This window comes from Maylandia zebra, linkage group LG13 (genome assembly GCF_041146795.1).
Source record: "Maylandia zebra isolate NMK-2024a linkage group LG13, Mzebra_GT3a, whole genome shotgun sequence".
NCBI classification, from domain to species: domain Eukaryota; kingdom Metazoa; phylum Chordata; class Actinopteri; order Cichliformes; family Cichlidae; genus Maylandia; species Maylandia zebra.
The window spans coordinates 9706788-9722591 of NC_135179.1; the positions used below are offsets into that span (position 1 = coordinate 9706788).

Sequence of the window (15804 nt, forward strand, 5' to 3'; positions counted from 1 at the left end):
GAGAAGCATCAAGCTTAGGTTTTTTTTAACAGTGGGTGAATAACAGCATTCTTACAATAAACAGGGACCTGACCAGAAACCAGTGAGGTATTAATAATTGTGAGCACACAGGGACCAATAGACTGAAAGACATTTTTAAACAAAGATCCAGGTAAAATATCAAGAGAGCAGGAGGATGCTTTCATTGAATTAACCAACTTGACCAGCTCAGTTATCATGTTCACAAGAGTTTCAGAAAATCAGAATCTGACCTTGGTCAAGGTCATCATTATTCAAGCTTGCCTGAGACTCAACACTCTGTTAAATGGTAAATGGACTGGTTCTTATATAGCACTTTTCTAGTCTATCTGAGCAGTCAATGCACTTTTATTTGCCTTTACTTGCCTCATTCAAAGATATTTGGCATCCAGACTGGAGGGAATCGGACCACCAACCCTCTGAATAGCAGATGCCCTGCTCTACCACCTAAGCTACAGCCATCAGTCGTTCAGGCTGAATAAAAGTCTAAACCCAGACTTTATTTCAGACATTTATTTCTGTGCCTAACACAAACACTGAATTTGAAACTCCTCCTCTAGCGTCCTCCTAAAATAAATCGGAGAATCGTGATTAGCTGATGGCAGCTGTGCCAGCCAATTTCCCCTGGTACTGCCCCTGAACCCGCTACTGCATCCCTCTCGTGCAGTTGAGCCACACACCACATCCCACCACCATACTAACAGTTTTGGGAAATCTTAGGATTTTGCCTGCCTGCCTGTCCAGTGGAGTCATGCCTTTTATATATGAGGGGTAAAACTCCCAGGAGCTCAGCTATGAAATTACAGACCACTCAAAAGGTGGTGACTGCTGAGGTGCATGGAGCATAATAGTCGTAATAGTCACAAATGCCCTGGCAACTCAATAACTCAATAACCAGCAAAACCAACCTCTGCCATTAACATCAGCGCAAAGAATGTGTGCCGGGAGCTTCGCGGCATGGGTTTCCAGGGCAGAACAACCCTGTAGAGGTAATGTGTAAGTGGTCCTATGTCTTTGAACAATGCAATGCTGTTTTGACCAAATACAGAACATTTTTAAATGTTCAAATTCTTGAAAGAGTAGTTGTCAAACAGCTAACAGTACAGAAACAGCTTTAGTGAAGGTTACAAATGATCTTCTTATGGCTTCTGACAGTGGACTCATCTCTGTGCTTGTCCTGCTAGACCTCAGTGCAGCATTCGATACTGTTGGCCATAATGTTCTATTAGAACGATTAGCACACACTGTAGGTATAACAGGTACTAGGCTGCAGTGGTTTGTATCATATCTATCTAATCAACTCCAATTTGTTCACATAAATGGAGAGTTAATTATGGAGTTCCACAGGGTTCAGTGCTAGGACCAATTCTATTTACATTATACATGCTTCCCTTAGGCAGTATCAACAGAAGGCATAGCAAACATTTTCACTGCTATGCAGATGACACACAACTTTATCTGTCCATTAAGCCAGATAACACACAACAATTAGTTAAACTGCAGGAATGTTTTAAAGACATAAAAACCTGGATGGCATCTAATTTTCTGCTTCTTAATTCAGATAAAACTGAGGTTATTGTACTGGCCAAGAAAATCTTAGAAATATGGTATCTAACCAGATCTAACCTTACTCTGGATGGCATTAGCTTGGCCTCCAGTAACACTGTGAGGAAGCTTGGAGTCATTTTTGACCAGGATATGTCCTTCAACGCACATATTAAACAAATATGTAGGACTGCTTTCTTCCATTTGCGCAATATCTCTAAAATTAGAAATATCCAGTCTCCGAGTGATGCTGAAAAACTAGTTCATGCATTTATTACATCTAGGTTGGACTCTTGTAATTCATGTTTCCATAAAAGAGGGGCCTGAAAACTAAAGGCTCTGATGGACAAAGAACAAACATCAGCATCTGTGTAGAACTGATAAAAGTCAATTATCACTGCTGATGAAAGCTGTGTCTCACCACTCTTCAGCGGAAATGCCTGCAGTTTCCATGCCTGAAGAAATGATTTCAGAAGTGCAAGCATTTGAATGCTTGTTTCTTTTGACATTCACAGGGTTGTGCACCATGCTCTTAATTTGTCCCTGAGGGTCAGACTGTCAATCCAAATGTAGCAGGAGGAAGAAGAAGCCTAGAAGTGGAATATAGCTGCAAAAACATAGCGAGTAAATCAGGTCCACTTTTGGTTTTTCATAGATTTTATGTAACCCTGCAACATAAGAATTCTAATTTTAAAGACGTATTTCTAGAGATTTTTTTTTCTGTCTAATCTCATCAAATACTGTTTTTTGAAGACAAAAGATATAAAAATATTTAGTATATTTGTTTATTACTAAACAGCAGTCTAAGCAGAGACACCCAGACCTCCCTCTCCCCAGCCACTGCTTCAAACTCACCAAGCTTGAGGAGGTGCTTGAACACAGAGGCATTACAATTGCAGACCAAGCGAGTCGAGGGATATAACCTCTCCCTTTGAGGTATGCCCTGAGCCTTCCTCCTATTGTGGCATGCTCAAAAAACTTCACTTAAGAGGCTTCTAGGAGTCTGTCAATCTCCCACCACTCCCCTCATTCTCCAACAAGATCCCAAGATATACTTAAATTCCTCCACTTGGGGTAGCAGCTAGGCCCTGACAAGAAACATAGCTGAGAACTATGGGCTCATACTTGGAGGTGCTAGTTTTTATTCCCACCACTTGACACTTGACTCCAAACCACTTCTCCAGTGCCAGTTGGAGGCAACCACCTGATGAAAAATCAGAACCACATCTACAAAAAGCAGAGACCAGAACAAGTGGAAACCATCTGCTACTTGGCAATTCCTAGAAATTATATCCGTAAAAATTATGACTGACATTGGTGAAAAAGGGTAACTGTGGCTGAATGGCCCTAACAAGAGGCCAGATACCTGGGCTAAGTACCCCTACTGGATCCCCTGCAGGACACAGTCCAATGCCTTCTCCATAAAACACACAAAACCTTGAAATACCTTCGGGAGGATAGAAAATTGGTCAAATGTTCTATGACAAAGACAAAAACAATAATGTTGATAATGCAAGCATACAGTGATATGTGTACGTGGCTATATGCATACAGAACATGCACAGATAAACAACAGGATGGACAAACACACGAAAAAGGGGTTAATGCCATTAAGAGATGTGCAGGGCTCATTTAGTACAGACAACCAGCACATCAGATCATAAAACACACAGACAGTGTGTGTTTGCGTGTTCCTGTGTATCCCGGAGGTGTGGTTGATCTCCTGACTGTGATAATGTGATATCCAGCCCTTGTCTTTGATCCCCTCATCACTATAAACACTGCTGATGCCTGGTAAACACATGCTGCCATTAGCACACTGATATGGCTGCTCTGTGTGAGTGTGTAAAACAGAGAGAGAAAGAACTACTTTTAATGAGTGTACCCAAAAGAGCTAAAGTACATTTAAGGTCATAAAACTCATTTTAGACAACATGTAAACAGAAAACTGAGGATATATCTCAAACTCCTTAACAGTATGTGATTTATCAATCTCTGTAGTGTGTGTCAAAATAACAATATATATACAATGGATCATTTCTCACTTAAAACCCCCCCAACAACTTTACAATAAATTACTTTGTAATAAAAAACAAGGGGGATGAGCATCTCATATGAGATAATGGATAAACACACTGGAGATAGATTCAGCAAGTGATTAAGGGCAAACACAGAGTTGCAGACAAACACTAACATGCACATCTAAAGCCTAACTACATGGTGGAAGCATTGAAACTGAAATACTGTTTGATTCAATCATTAAATCAACATCATAGAACAACTTAGAATCAACATTTCAGTGTTATTAACAGGAAATACATATTATTATAGAAAATATATTTGGGAGCTTATAAAATTTCAATTGACTAAGCTACTAGATTACAAAACATTTTGATCACTGGTTTAACTGCACCAGATTGCTTAACAATGATGTGTGAAACATTGAAGCATTCCTCCTCCTGGAAGAGTAAAGGCTTGATATGACTCAAATAGGACTAAATTAAACTTTAGGAAACAGCTTCTGTCTGTGGAATATTTAATTTTCTAGAATGTAGAAAAGCTACAAAGTTCTTCATAAAAAGTGGCTCTGTGGAATGTCAACATGTCATGAGCAAAAGAAGAACAGCCCTGTGTCACTGTGGGTTTTTCCACCCATTAATATGTTATCAGCACAGTGAATGGCTATTATCAGTCATTATGACTCCCATAGATATGGGCCAATAGTTGCTCTTCCATCTACTAGCATGCCCATTATAATCAGAGAAGTCCTGTGTCAGTTATGTGTACTTAGGGAATTGTTAACCCCACAGTTAGCAGTCTGTTAGGTACTGCTTCTATATGTTTTTTTTAACCCAGTGATCCATAATCCAGCTGTACGAGAACATTTTGAATCAAGCAGTGACATTTTCAAACGCCAACAGAAAACATATCTCAGAAAGCTCTTGGCTGAATGACGGGGGGAACAAAGTAGATAAGAGAAAAAGGAAAGGAGAAGAAAGGAGAGGACAGGTGTAATTCCCGCTCAATTTGCTCAGGAGCAAAAAGACTAAGAATGAAAAAAATAAAGGAGGAAAAACAGAGAAGTCCAGAAGGGAGCAACACAACTGATCTGTGTATGCTCAGGCTGAATCCCAAATCAACAGACCTGCTAAATCAAGAGCAAACACAAGGGTGCTGCTCTGTGTCACTTCAGAAATATGCTATAAGTGCAACTGATGCTTTGATTTTATGTTTTATAGTGTTGCCAGCTGTAAAGTGTCAGTTCTTCCTTCTAACTGCAAAGTGCTCTTGTCTCAAATATCTTATCAGGGTTTACATAAAATAAATATGATAAAAAAGACTGAAACAAAGCTGGCTCGCTGACTCTGTAGTCTCTTTTCTTTGCTTCCATGTTTGGAGATTTGTGTAATCAGCTATGCTGGCAATGTGCACAGATGCAAAGGCTCATCCAGTTACAAAGCTGAGGAAAATCATGTTGTATTGCTTACAGTGACAAGAACAAGGCTTCTCTCGTGCACTGATAACCTGATGATAAAATCTATATTTTCCCTGGATATTGTTTGAGATTTTGTTTATATGCAAAATATATTATTTTTTAATTAATGTATGTTCTTTATATATGAGATATATTAGACCATGCCCTGCAGCGATTAGTCACCTTAATTATAAGTTATGTCAACATTTAAACAGCTACTTTAATTATCAAACAACCGTTTCCTGTGGCGCAAACGTTTCAGATGCTAAAATTTACCGCTTTTCTTCGTCATATTTAAAAGTACATTTTAAATATTTAGGCTTTGGGTTGGTGGTTGGAAAAAGCAAATTTAGAAATCATAAAATAAATTCCAACATTTCAAGAACACTGCCAAATAAACTGAACAGAGACAGCCAAATGCTCCCTCCAGAAATCATATTTTTTACTTAGTGTTTCTGGAGCTTTTTCACCACCACCCACAACTGCTTTATATTTTTCTAGTTGGAAGTAACTCCATCATTTCCCAATACATAGCACTGTAATAGAACAGCGTAAAAATTAGCTTTAATTTTTGTCAATTATACGTTCTGAACATTTGAAAACTTGCTCAGATTGAGTATATTGCACGGAAATACTATAGTTATTCTTTGCGCAGAGATAACAGTTAACATTAACAGCCCACTCAGCAACTACAGTAACAAAGGAGAACTGCGTTATAAGAATGAATGAGGAACTTATTTCTGGTGATGGTCTGTTGAATCAGGATTCATGAAAGTGCATTCTCAGTGCTCATTAGTCGTCAAACCTGTCTGTTCCTTCCTGTTTCGTCTCCACTGGGGGGGTTCAAGCAGAATGTAGAAGGAGGATAGCTTATTGTACTCCTCCCGGTCTAAGATCCTAACGGTTATGGTCTTCCTGTATGGGACAACACACGTACACATACATAGAGGGAGGTGGTAAATGCATGCATGATAAACAAACATCATGGCGAGGTATATACACAAAAGGCACACACAGACATGCACACAGACAAAGGTGTAGTGGATGTGGTTGATGAGATGACGTACAGTCTGCCGCATGTTCGCTGTCATATTTAGGACACAACAGCAGGAGAACAATAAATCCCCTCCTGTGTGCCTCCATGTGTTAAGAACATGCGGCCTCTGCAGTGCGACGGACACTCTGGGGTCAAGGCTTCACTATTCGCAGGATCACGAGGCTCACCCTCTTCCTGACCTTTGGTGTCATTGCTCTCCACCAGGCGAGGCTCCCCAATCTCTATGTAGAATGTTTTGTTCTTCTCATACTCCTCGTCGTCAATTATTTTCACCTTGATGGTTTTGCTGAAGAGAAGGAGGGGGAGGAGGGAGGGGGGGGGGGAGAAGGGGAAAAAAGGAGGAGAGAAGAAGAGAAGGCAGAAAAGTGAGGAAAGGACAGGCTGGAAACTGGAAAACCAAGAGGAAACAGAAAAGAGCAGTACTCGACTTTCCCACAGATACACGTCCAGTTATCAGGTTACATAATATTTTCACATGGACGTATCTGAAGGCTGTTCTTTTGCTTTTAAAACTATGGAAAGTTTGCATATTTCCTCTGGATGTCATACTAATCTTTATTATTATGTTATTGGAGCAGCTCACATCCGTCTGGAATGATCAAACTGATATACTCTTTACTCTACCAGCATGATCAAAGCTCAGTTAAATCTTTCAATCCACCATGATATCAGGCATCTTCAGTATAGAGAAAAACAATCTTGAATGTTACCGGCTAAATGAACTGTGGAGAGTTTATCAACTCTGCTAGTCAGTTTGGTGAGTGAGCAGTCGTGAGACATGATGATGAATTTGTCAAATGCAATCAGTCAACTTTTGGGATGCAATGTTGACAATGCACTTTTTATTTCCACAAGTATTCCCTTTAAACCTTGATGACTGTGGGAAACTTAAGCAAACTTAACAATTCAATTTCCATGAAAATGTGTTGTATCTGATGTTAAAGGCTGGGATATCCAGCCTACATAAAATTAAGAATGCTACATGCATATGCTATAGCAAACAAGCATTTGTGGTTCTAGCTCTATTTAAAGTGTAGAAATTCAGCACATTTTTTAATTAGACATATCTAAGGCACTAGAACAGAAAGATCTCTGCAGCATTATTCATCACCTTCAATTAATGCTTTCAACAAGATGAGGTCAAGATTAGCTGTGCCTTGCAATTTAACACAAGAGAAACTGGCTAGAATTTAGTACAGTGCGAACAACAAACATGCTGACACGCCACGACTAAAATAGCACGAGCAAAATAACCATCTTTCTCTCTCAAAGTCTCAAAGTTCTGCAACTGGCTGAGATTTAACACAAAAACCAGCACTGAGAGTTTTATTCCACTGTTGGTCTCCATCTAAATTACAAACAACACATTGACCATTCTTCCGGCAAATTTTAACAGTGTTTTGTCAAAGAACAAAGACAAGGCAGGGATTTCTTTCTTTGAAAATTAGATTTCCACCAATAAAGTATACCAGCAATTCTGGAGAGAGAGTGTGTATCTGTGTATTTATTGTGGGAGTTGGCCTTGATCGCATTTGGCATGGCAGCTAATATTCCAGGTCACAGTGCTACAGAGTGGGGTGCGGTGAATGTAGCATTTGTGTGCTGTGTGACTGAGTGCCTCTGGACATATGCTTATGAGTGTGTTTATCTTGTGTTTCCAGTCTGGAACAAAACCCATATTCTAATCCAAATCCACTACAGGCAATAACAAAGACAGCTCAAAATCTGCCCTATAGCATGAGAAATGGGAACATGAACACACGAGCTTATATAAGCGTTATCTCTCATCGCAGACCTGCAACCAATGTGGAATCGTCAGCAAACACCGTGTTAGCAGAATTTGAATCCCTCCCTCTCTCACCACTGAGCAGCCATGTGAAAAGTAAAAGGTGTATGACAGTGCATATAACAACTTTCAAATAGAAACATGTGTCAGTCTCTAACATCAGAACAAGAAATATTCAGAAAAGGGCTTAAGGAGTAATACCATACAACAGAATTAGTATTTTATAAAATTTTGCATTGCACTGTTATTCTATTTACAGTAGACTAAAGTAAATAATGATGCCTTTGAGAGAAAAAAAAATAATAGCAGTACTACACTGTATTTCTACAGTACAATACAGTATGTGTTCTTGCTGTACTGAAGAGTCATGTCATTGTACTTGGAAAGGCAAGAAATTGAATTCAGGTAACGCTGGAGAATTTATGCAGTTAGATTACACAGTAATAACACAGTAATTAAGTGTAAGTTAGCGGAGGAATTTGTTACTTTGTAATAAAGACTTGTGATTGAGGTGTAAGTGAAAGTATTCATTTTGCATAATGATTATTATATGATTATATCATTATCCATCCATTTCATTCTACTTATCCAATTCAGGGTGATAGAGGAGCTGAAGCCCATCCCAGGTGTTACTGGACATGAGACAGGGTACATACTGGTCGCCATCTATTGCATGGTTGACACACAGAGACTGACAACCATTGATACTTGCACATTCACACCTAACACCAGTTTAGACTCTCCAGTTAACCTAACATGAATGCTGCTGGAGTTAGGTAGCCTGGAGTAGCCAGAGAGATCCCACACAAAACACAGGGAAACGATGCAAACTCCACATAAAAAGGACCCAAAGATTAAATTAAACAGGTTCATATTTACTTCTTAAATTTAGTTGATCAGAAATATATAGCAGGATAAAATGATAATGACCTGGTAATTACAAATGTCCCACACTTATCTAGCTTATAGTTTTTAGGATTGACATCCTTAGCATCCACAGCACACCTCTTTTGTGACTGAATACACACAGCAGCTCTGATAATAATTTAATTATACACAGGAAGGCCAGGGGTTAATCATTGTATTACATATACAAATGCAGTGAAAGTCATTTCATTAAACTATTGAGAACACCAACACACACACATGCAAATGTCAGAGGTTAACTTATTACACTAGAGGGATTAGTCCATTTATCACTGTCCTATAACTGCAGATGGAGAGCAGTCTCCACCCTCTGGGATGGAGAAGATCTCATCCACAGGCTGCCAGCTAACATTCGCACAACAGCTGGAACAGCTGCCTCAAGGTGGAACCATTGAACAAGACACTGCCACTCCCAAATGATAGAGTGGAGACAGGTTATGTTTACTTTCCCCTTGTGAATAAATTCTGTTTCTACTTCCTATGAATTTACAATTACACCATCTGGACTGACACTATTGTCAGGTTTTCCTCAAGAGTAACCAACTTTGAGAGCCAATAACAGTTTTTGTAATTTTAATTCCTTTTGAAAGCAATTAACAATTTTGTGTGACCCATATTTTAAGCATGTTTTTTTTTCCTTTTTTTAATATTGGCAGATTTGCACAGGATTGAGAGCACAGAACTCTGAAATTAACACAAATCACAGAGGGACCCAGAACAACAGCGGTCTCATGTGAATAGGGATCTGGGCTCCATTTTCCCCTAAAAAACAAAAGCATCAGGCACAGGCCAAATGTTTTGTATTATTACCCTCATCTGTCAGTGCCTTTGTAAAACATTCTATTAGTGACAGCTCGCGTGAATTTATATATGAATATATGAATATATACTTAAGACTGAAATGAAAGGTTTTGGATTCAGGCTTTTCTTCTGCAAACTTTGAGAATGACGACTTTTCTGTTGAAACTGGCAAACAGATGACCAGCTTACTGGAAAAATAAACACACACTCACGCACACACACACAAACACACACACACACACACACACACACACACACACACACACACACACACACACACACACACACACACACACACACACACACACACACAATGTATGTCTTTACATACTCATGACAAACAAGCATATCCAGACAGTGCATCAGCGCAGATATAATTGATTAATAATGCAGTGGATTTATCATCAGCACCTTCATCTCCTATCCAATCATCCTGGCTATACGGCACGCTGTTTGGTTGCCATGGTGACAACATGTTTGGGTAACCAACAGGGGTGGAGAAGATTGTTTCCAGACCAATAATGTGTGTGTGTGTGTGTGTGTGTGTGCATGCATGTGTGCGCGTTTGTGTGTCTTTGAGTTTGTCATGACAAGTGAGTGCATTTTAGACAAAGGCCAAATACTTAACATACACTCAACATTTTGTCATTCCCAGGCGGTTTAAAAAAAAACCTTCAGTTTTGTCAGTGGGGCTGGTAATAATGGACACCGGGAGCTGGAAGTTTGAAAAAGTAGAGAAGCCCTCATAAGGACACAGAGGGCAGAATGTGTAACAGCGGCTAAAGTCACGACCAGGCTACCAAGCTACTAAGTGACCCATTTAGCGTTTTGCACTCTGTTTTCCTTTGCTGTCTGGTCAAGTTTAGATACCAAATCTTACTTGGTTAGGTTTGGGAACATGGTTTGGTTTAAGGTATGCCCGTTCAAAATCGACCCTGCATTTTGAAAGATTGTAGCTAAAGGGTGCATTCAATATATATGACAAGTACCAACCTTGTGTGAATCTCTGAGACACCAGCAGGTTTTACAAAACTGTAGTATTTGACACCCTGAGGATGAGGACTGGCTCCCACACTACACTGATTTGTGTGCACATGTGTGAGAGGGACTTTGATAGCCTACACTGTTTGTAGTAACTAGTGCCTCTTTGCCTCTTCCTTTATAATATAATATAAAATAAAGCTGATGTGAACAAAGGTGTGTGATAGTCGCATATCAAATATACAGTTTATGGTTTTCATATAAACATGTGCAAACTCATTGAAGTTGTGCACTCTATAGTCTTTTAGCTTCACCTAACCAAACACTAACATTAGCCAACTGTCAAAAAGAAGACTCCACTCCCCTTTCCAAAAGTCATATTAGTCCCCACAGGTATACAGCACACACTCACTCAGACAGAGGTGGTATCACACTTGCATGGCAGCATTCACAAATGTATCACACTAGCACACTTTCACGCCCATGCGTGAGCACACTAAATTTCAGCTGCAGGAATACAAAAATTCACACACACATGCAGATAAGCTCAGGCACGCACATTACTCCAGGGAATACAATGTGTGTACATCTGTGTATTTCCACAGAGACGTCCTCCATCTGACTTTGCTAAAGCGTATGATAAACTAAGGGAACATCTGAGCAGCTGTGATCTCTACTCCACTGCTTCTCCAACACTCCACCACTCCTCCTTTTTCCCCTTTATTGCTTCCACGTTTCACCTCATAGCCTTTCATACATAGGATTTCTGTCCATGCTGGTATAACATCAGAACTCATCATGAAATAGCCAAACAGATAAAACAACAAATTAAACAGACAAAGAATTGCTCAAAAACAACTGACCTGAGTCACATAAACTACAAACACATACCTTTGGCACTGGGTGACCTCAATGTACCAAAATAGAATTCTCCCCCTCACTTTTCCTTTGTGGTGATCCAAGATACTCCTGTTTGGTTTCATTTTCCACAATGATTTTGTAGGTTCTAGTCTCTGGTGCTCATTGAGTTTGGACAGTTTGACAATAGTAGAGAAGACACTTAGTTACCATTTTGGAAACAGAACAAGGGAGACATCTCTCTTTTTTTGCCTTACAAATATGAGTAATTGCTCTAAGCTTTAACTTTTCACCATCTAATTGGATCACCATAATGAGGGTACAAATTAAATATGTCTTAAAGTCTATGCAGCTCAGTGGTCTTTTGATTTTCTATCCAGTTACAGATGTGTGTTTAGCCTAAAATATATTTATATTATAGGGCACGCATGTGACACTAGGATAGCATTTTCCCTAGCCTCACACATCAACATCCCCCATACATCCACACAGGAAGTCGTAGAGCACAACAGGCATTAGCGCGGGTCACTCCCTTCTCCTCAGCAACCTGCCTTAGCGACGTATTTGGATTGGAAAATTTGAGGAACCACCGCTTTATTTTAAGTTTGAGGGGGAAAGTTCTGCTGCTCCGTTGGTGTGTGTGTGTGTGTGTGTGTGTGTGTGTGTGTGTGTGTGTGTGTGTGTGTGAAATGGACAGCTGGAAAAAGGAGGGCAGAGGACAACCAAGTCCAAATAACATCACCATGATGGAACAAGCCCGCATGTTTGTCTCTGTTTGTGTCGAAAGTTGTGATTAAAACCCTAATCACTTCAAGTGCTTTTAAAGAAAATGACATAGCTGAGTGTTTACAGCCAACATGTGTTTGTTTGTGTCAGGTTTGCCTGCCTATCTTTTGCCCAAACTGTTTAAAAGTGAGTTTGGAAAAGTAGGAGTTGAGTGCGGTGTGTGCGTGTGCATGTGCTTGTGTGTAAAGAACTAGCTTTTGAGACTGTGAACTGGTTTGTTTGTGTGGAACAGATTGCTGGTGGGTGGACTTTGGTCACAGACTAAACAAAAGAGGCAAGTGTGTGTGTTTGTGTGTGTATATAAGTGTACGTGATATGTATCTGTGTGTCAGCTTGTATGAATGTGTGTGCATTTATTTTAGTTTGAGCTAATTTCACTTTTGCATTAAGAGTCATTATGTAACATACAGAGAACAAGTCTATATATTGATGTCTGCACTTGCATAAATTAGAATTTGGCAGTAATTTTATAAGGAAGAGTATTGGTGATGCCACTTTACAAAAGAAAGGAGGTCTGTGTTGGTGTGTACCGTCTGCATGCAGTGTTTTTATAAGACAAAGCTGATAATGGTGCTGGCCTCTGTGGGAAACTACAACAATAAGCTGACAGCGATCAGCCATGCCTTCTCTAATAAGACCCACTCTGCTCACTAATACGTGTAATCCAGAGTGCATAGAGGCTAATGGATACAAAAAAGGTTACACAAACACACCTGCGATAAGGTTGCAATTAGTTCCTTGTGGACTATAGGGTTTCCAGTTCATCTGACTGCCTATCTGCCCATCTGACTATATGACGTTTTTGTTTTAACGTTATTTATTACTGGCTAAGAAAAAGAGCCTCTCATTTAACGTGTTCACTGATGCTTTTGATTACACAGTTGTGCCATGTATATACTGTTAGCCTGCAGGTCACAGATGTAATTTGCACGTTTAGCCTGTTTCTCAGTGTGGTCTTCTGAAAATAAGTGGTTGTAATTCTAGATGAGAGTTGTGACATACAAAGAAAAAAAATCCTGGCTTGAGTATGACTGGCTGGTTGGTTATAGCCAATCCCTCAAATGCTTAGAGGAAGAGTTTATCAAAAAGATTATCATTCCTTTGAAAACTTTTACATCTTCCAGAGTCAGCTAGAACTGTGTAGGTGTGTGTGTGTGTGTGTGTGTTTGTATTTGCGTCAAACCCTCCTCCCCTTGTGTCATTTAAGCTACTTTCTATCATCACCGGGAGTTTCCCTATCTTCTCTCTATTTCTCTCCACACTCTGTTTGGCTATCTCACTCCCCCTTCATTCCTATCTGCAGTATATCTTGCTGGCCAAATAAGGAGCTGGGAAAATCCACGGGACTCCCTGATACACACACACACACACACACACAGATTCTCAGAGGAAATGTTTTTAAAGAGCTTACATCTGATTAAAAAAAACATGTACGTACTAGTGTGTTTATATGTGTGTATATTTATTTATCTTACTGGGATGGAAATCTGTTTGCGTTTTGCAATGTTGAAACGTGCTTTCCTTTACGTAATGTAAATCCTTACAGTTATGGGTAAAGACAGCTCTAGCGTAAGAATTTCCCAGAAATGAGAGCATTTAAAGATACTGCCCACGACACTGATGGAAATGAAATGGTGTCTGAGTGTGTGCGCATGTGTGTCACCTATATCCAACTATTTCTTTACTTTTCGATAGGTGTTTTTTTTTTTTGAGACCAGAGAGAGAGAGAGAGAGAGAGAGAGAGCGAATAAAAAGTGAGAAAATGGGAATGATATGGAGAAACTAACTAATGTTACCTTTAACTATTCCAGTCAGAATTAAGTAAGAGATTACTTTAAGATGCTGAGTTCAGCAAAGTACTAAACACACTCACATGCACATACACATACACACAAACTGCAAATTATAAATGCAATTAGACTGATAAAATAGTTAAAGTGAAGCATAGGAGAAGGATTGACAGATGGGTAGGCCACAGAACAGTAAAATGTAAATATAGGGCATACATCATGCTCAGTATCTAGGAACAAACCATACATAATGAGATAGGATACAGAGACAGCCACACAGCATGTGTATGTGTGTATGTGCGTGTGTGTGAGTGAGTTAGATGGAAGCAGAAAAAGAGCAGGAGAGGATATGAATGCTAATCAGCTGATGCGGCCAAACAGGCTGCAGTGCTCCATCGTTACCAGGGCTTTATGAGCTTTAAGCTGCATGCTGGGATCAGCACTGATGGAGAGTGACGCAGAGTCAAGTGGACTGAAGAGCCTCTGCAGCCACAAGCCACAGTTGCGGCAGTGAAAACATCTCCCTTCAACCAACTGTGCCTTGATGTAATTGTAGACTGCCTGCAGTACAAGGAGCATTTGTTTAGCCCATAGTTAGCAAGCTCGTGCTCTGAGCCTCAAATCTATCATAGGCTTTTTAAAAATGTTGTAACATTTATTTACACCTTTCATGTTCTAACTTCAAGTCTAATTTGTAACATAATTGTATTATTATGAACAACTTATAGCAACATGCACAGTATGTCAGTTTGAGCAGATGTATATTGCTAACTGAAATGCTACGCTAGCTTGAAAAAGCAATGCAAAAATGTAAAAAAGGGGAGGTCTAAAAGGTGTAAAATGCAATGATCCAGCCAAAGGCTAAGAAACATTCTTGCATCATATTCTAGCTGCAATGCATTATATCTGTGGAGGCTTTATTAAAGAAGGTTCAAGGGAACTGATATGGTGCATCGGTGTAATCTGAAGATGATGGAATAGGTAAAATATTTAGCGATTGAAAATCTTCATATTCATTTAAAACAGCAGGAAAACACAAGTTTATCTTTTTATTGCTCTCTCCCAATCTCCCAGAGTGACACAGCCTTGCAGAGTTTCAGTACATTCAAAGTTTAGTTTTTTTTATTTTTTATATATATATATATATTTTTTTAAGTCAGATGTGAAAACCTTCACCTACACTGACACAACAGCACTTGTTGTGGGGGATCTCATTCCTTATCTATTTCCTCACACAACAAGACACAGGTGTCAAAACACTGGGCTGATGATTTCACTGGGGAAAACCATGAAGTGAATGTTTTCATCAAAAGACTGAATAGAGATCGTTTCATTTTCTTTGGTTTCATGTTTCACTTCGTGGTCCCTCTGCCTCTCCCTCTGTGTTTCTTTCTTACCTACAAGATCAACATATTTGAAAGTTTGCCGTGGATATTTTTTAATTAATGATTTTTTTAAAGGAGCATTTAAACCCAGGATTTAGATTAATTTAAGCTTAGCTAATAAGATCCAACCTCACATCCAGTTTCAGTAGAACAAGACTGAAGAGGTAAAAATAACAAATTGAAGGCTCCAAAACAGGTATGGTTAAGCCCACTTTCAATTTATCCTCTTTAGAATTTTTTACAATATTTAGAAAGTTCAAGGAAAATTATGTATTTCCATGTGGTTCAGACTGATTAAACTCAATACATCTGCTAGTTCTATAGCTATCTTATTCACTTGTTTTGATCACTTTATCTCCTTATACATACAAAACTCTAACCCTGATCCCGCGGTC

General features: G+C 39.3%; 1 protein-coding gene across 3 annotated transcripts in view; it reads right to left on the minus strand.

The window, feature by feature from the left end:
- The window catches only part of slc8a1b (solute carrier family 8 member 1b), a 139478-nt gene that overhangs the window by 45590 nt on the left and 78084 nt on the right, over nt 1-15804 (minus strand). The window contains exon 5 of one of the 3 annotated variants that reach the window (XM_004553424.4): nt 5844-5953. In XM_004553424.4, the coding sequence (XP_004553481.2) occupies nt 5844-5953 (110 nt within the window). Of the gene's footprint in view, nt 1-5843; nt 5954-6262; nt 6382-15804 lie in introns of all 3 variants that reach the window. The other 2 variants (XM_004553425.4, XM_004553423.4) reach the window with 2 other exon arrangements.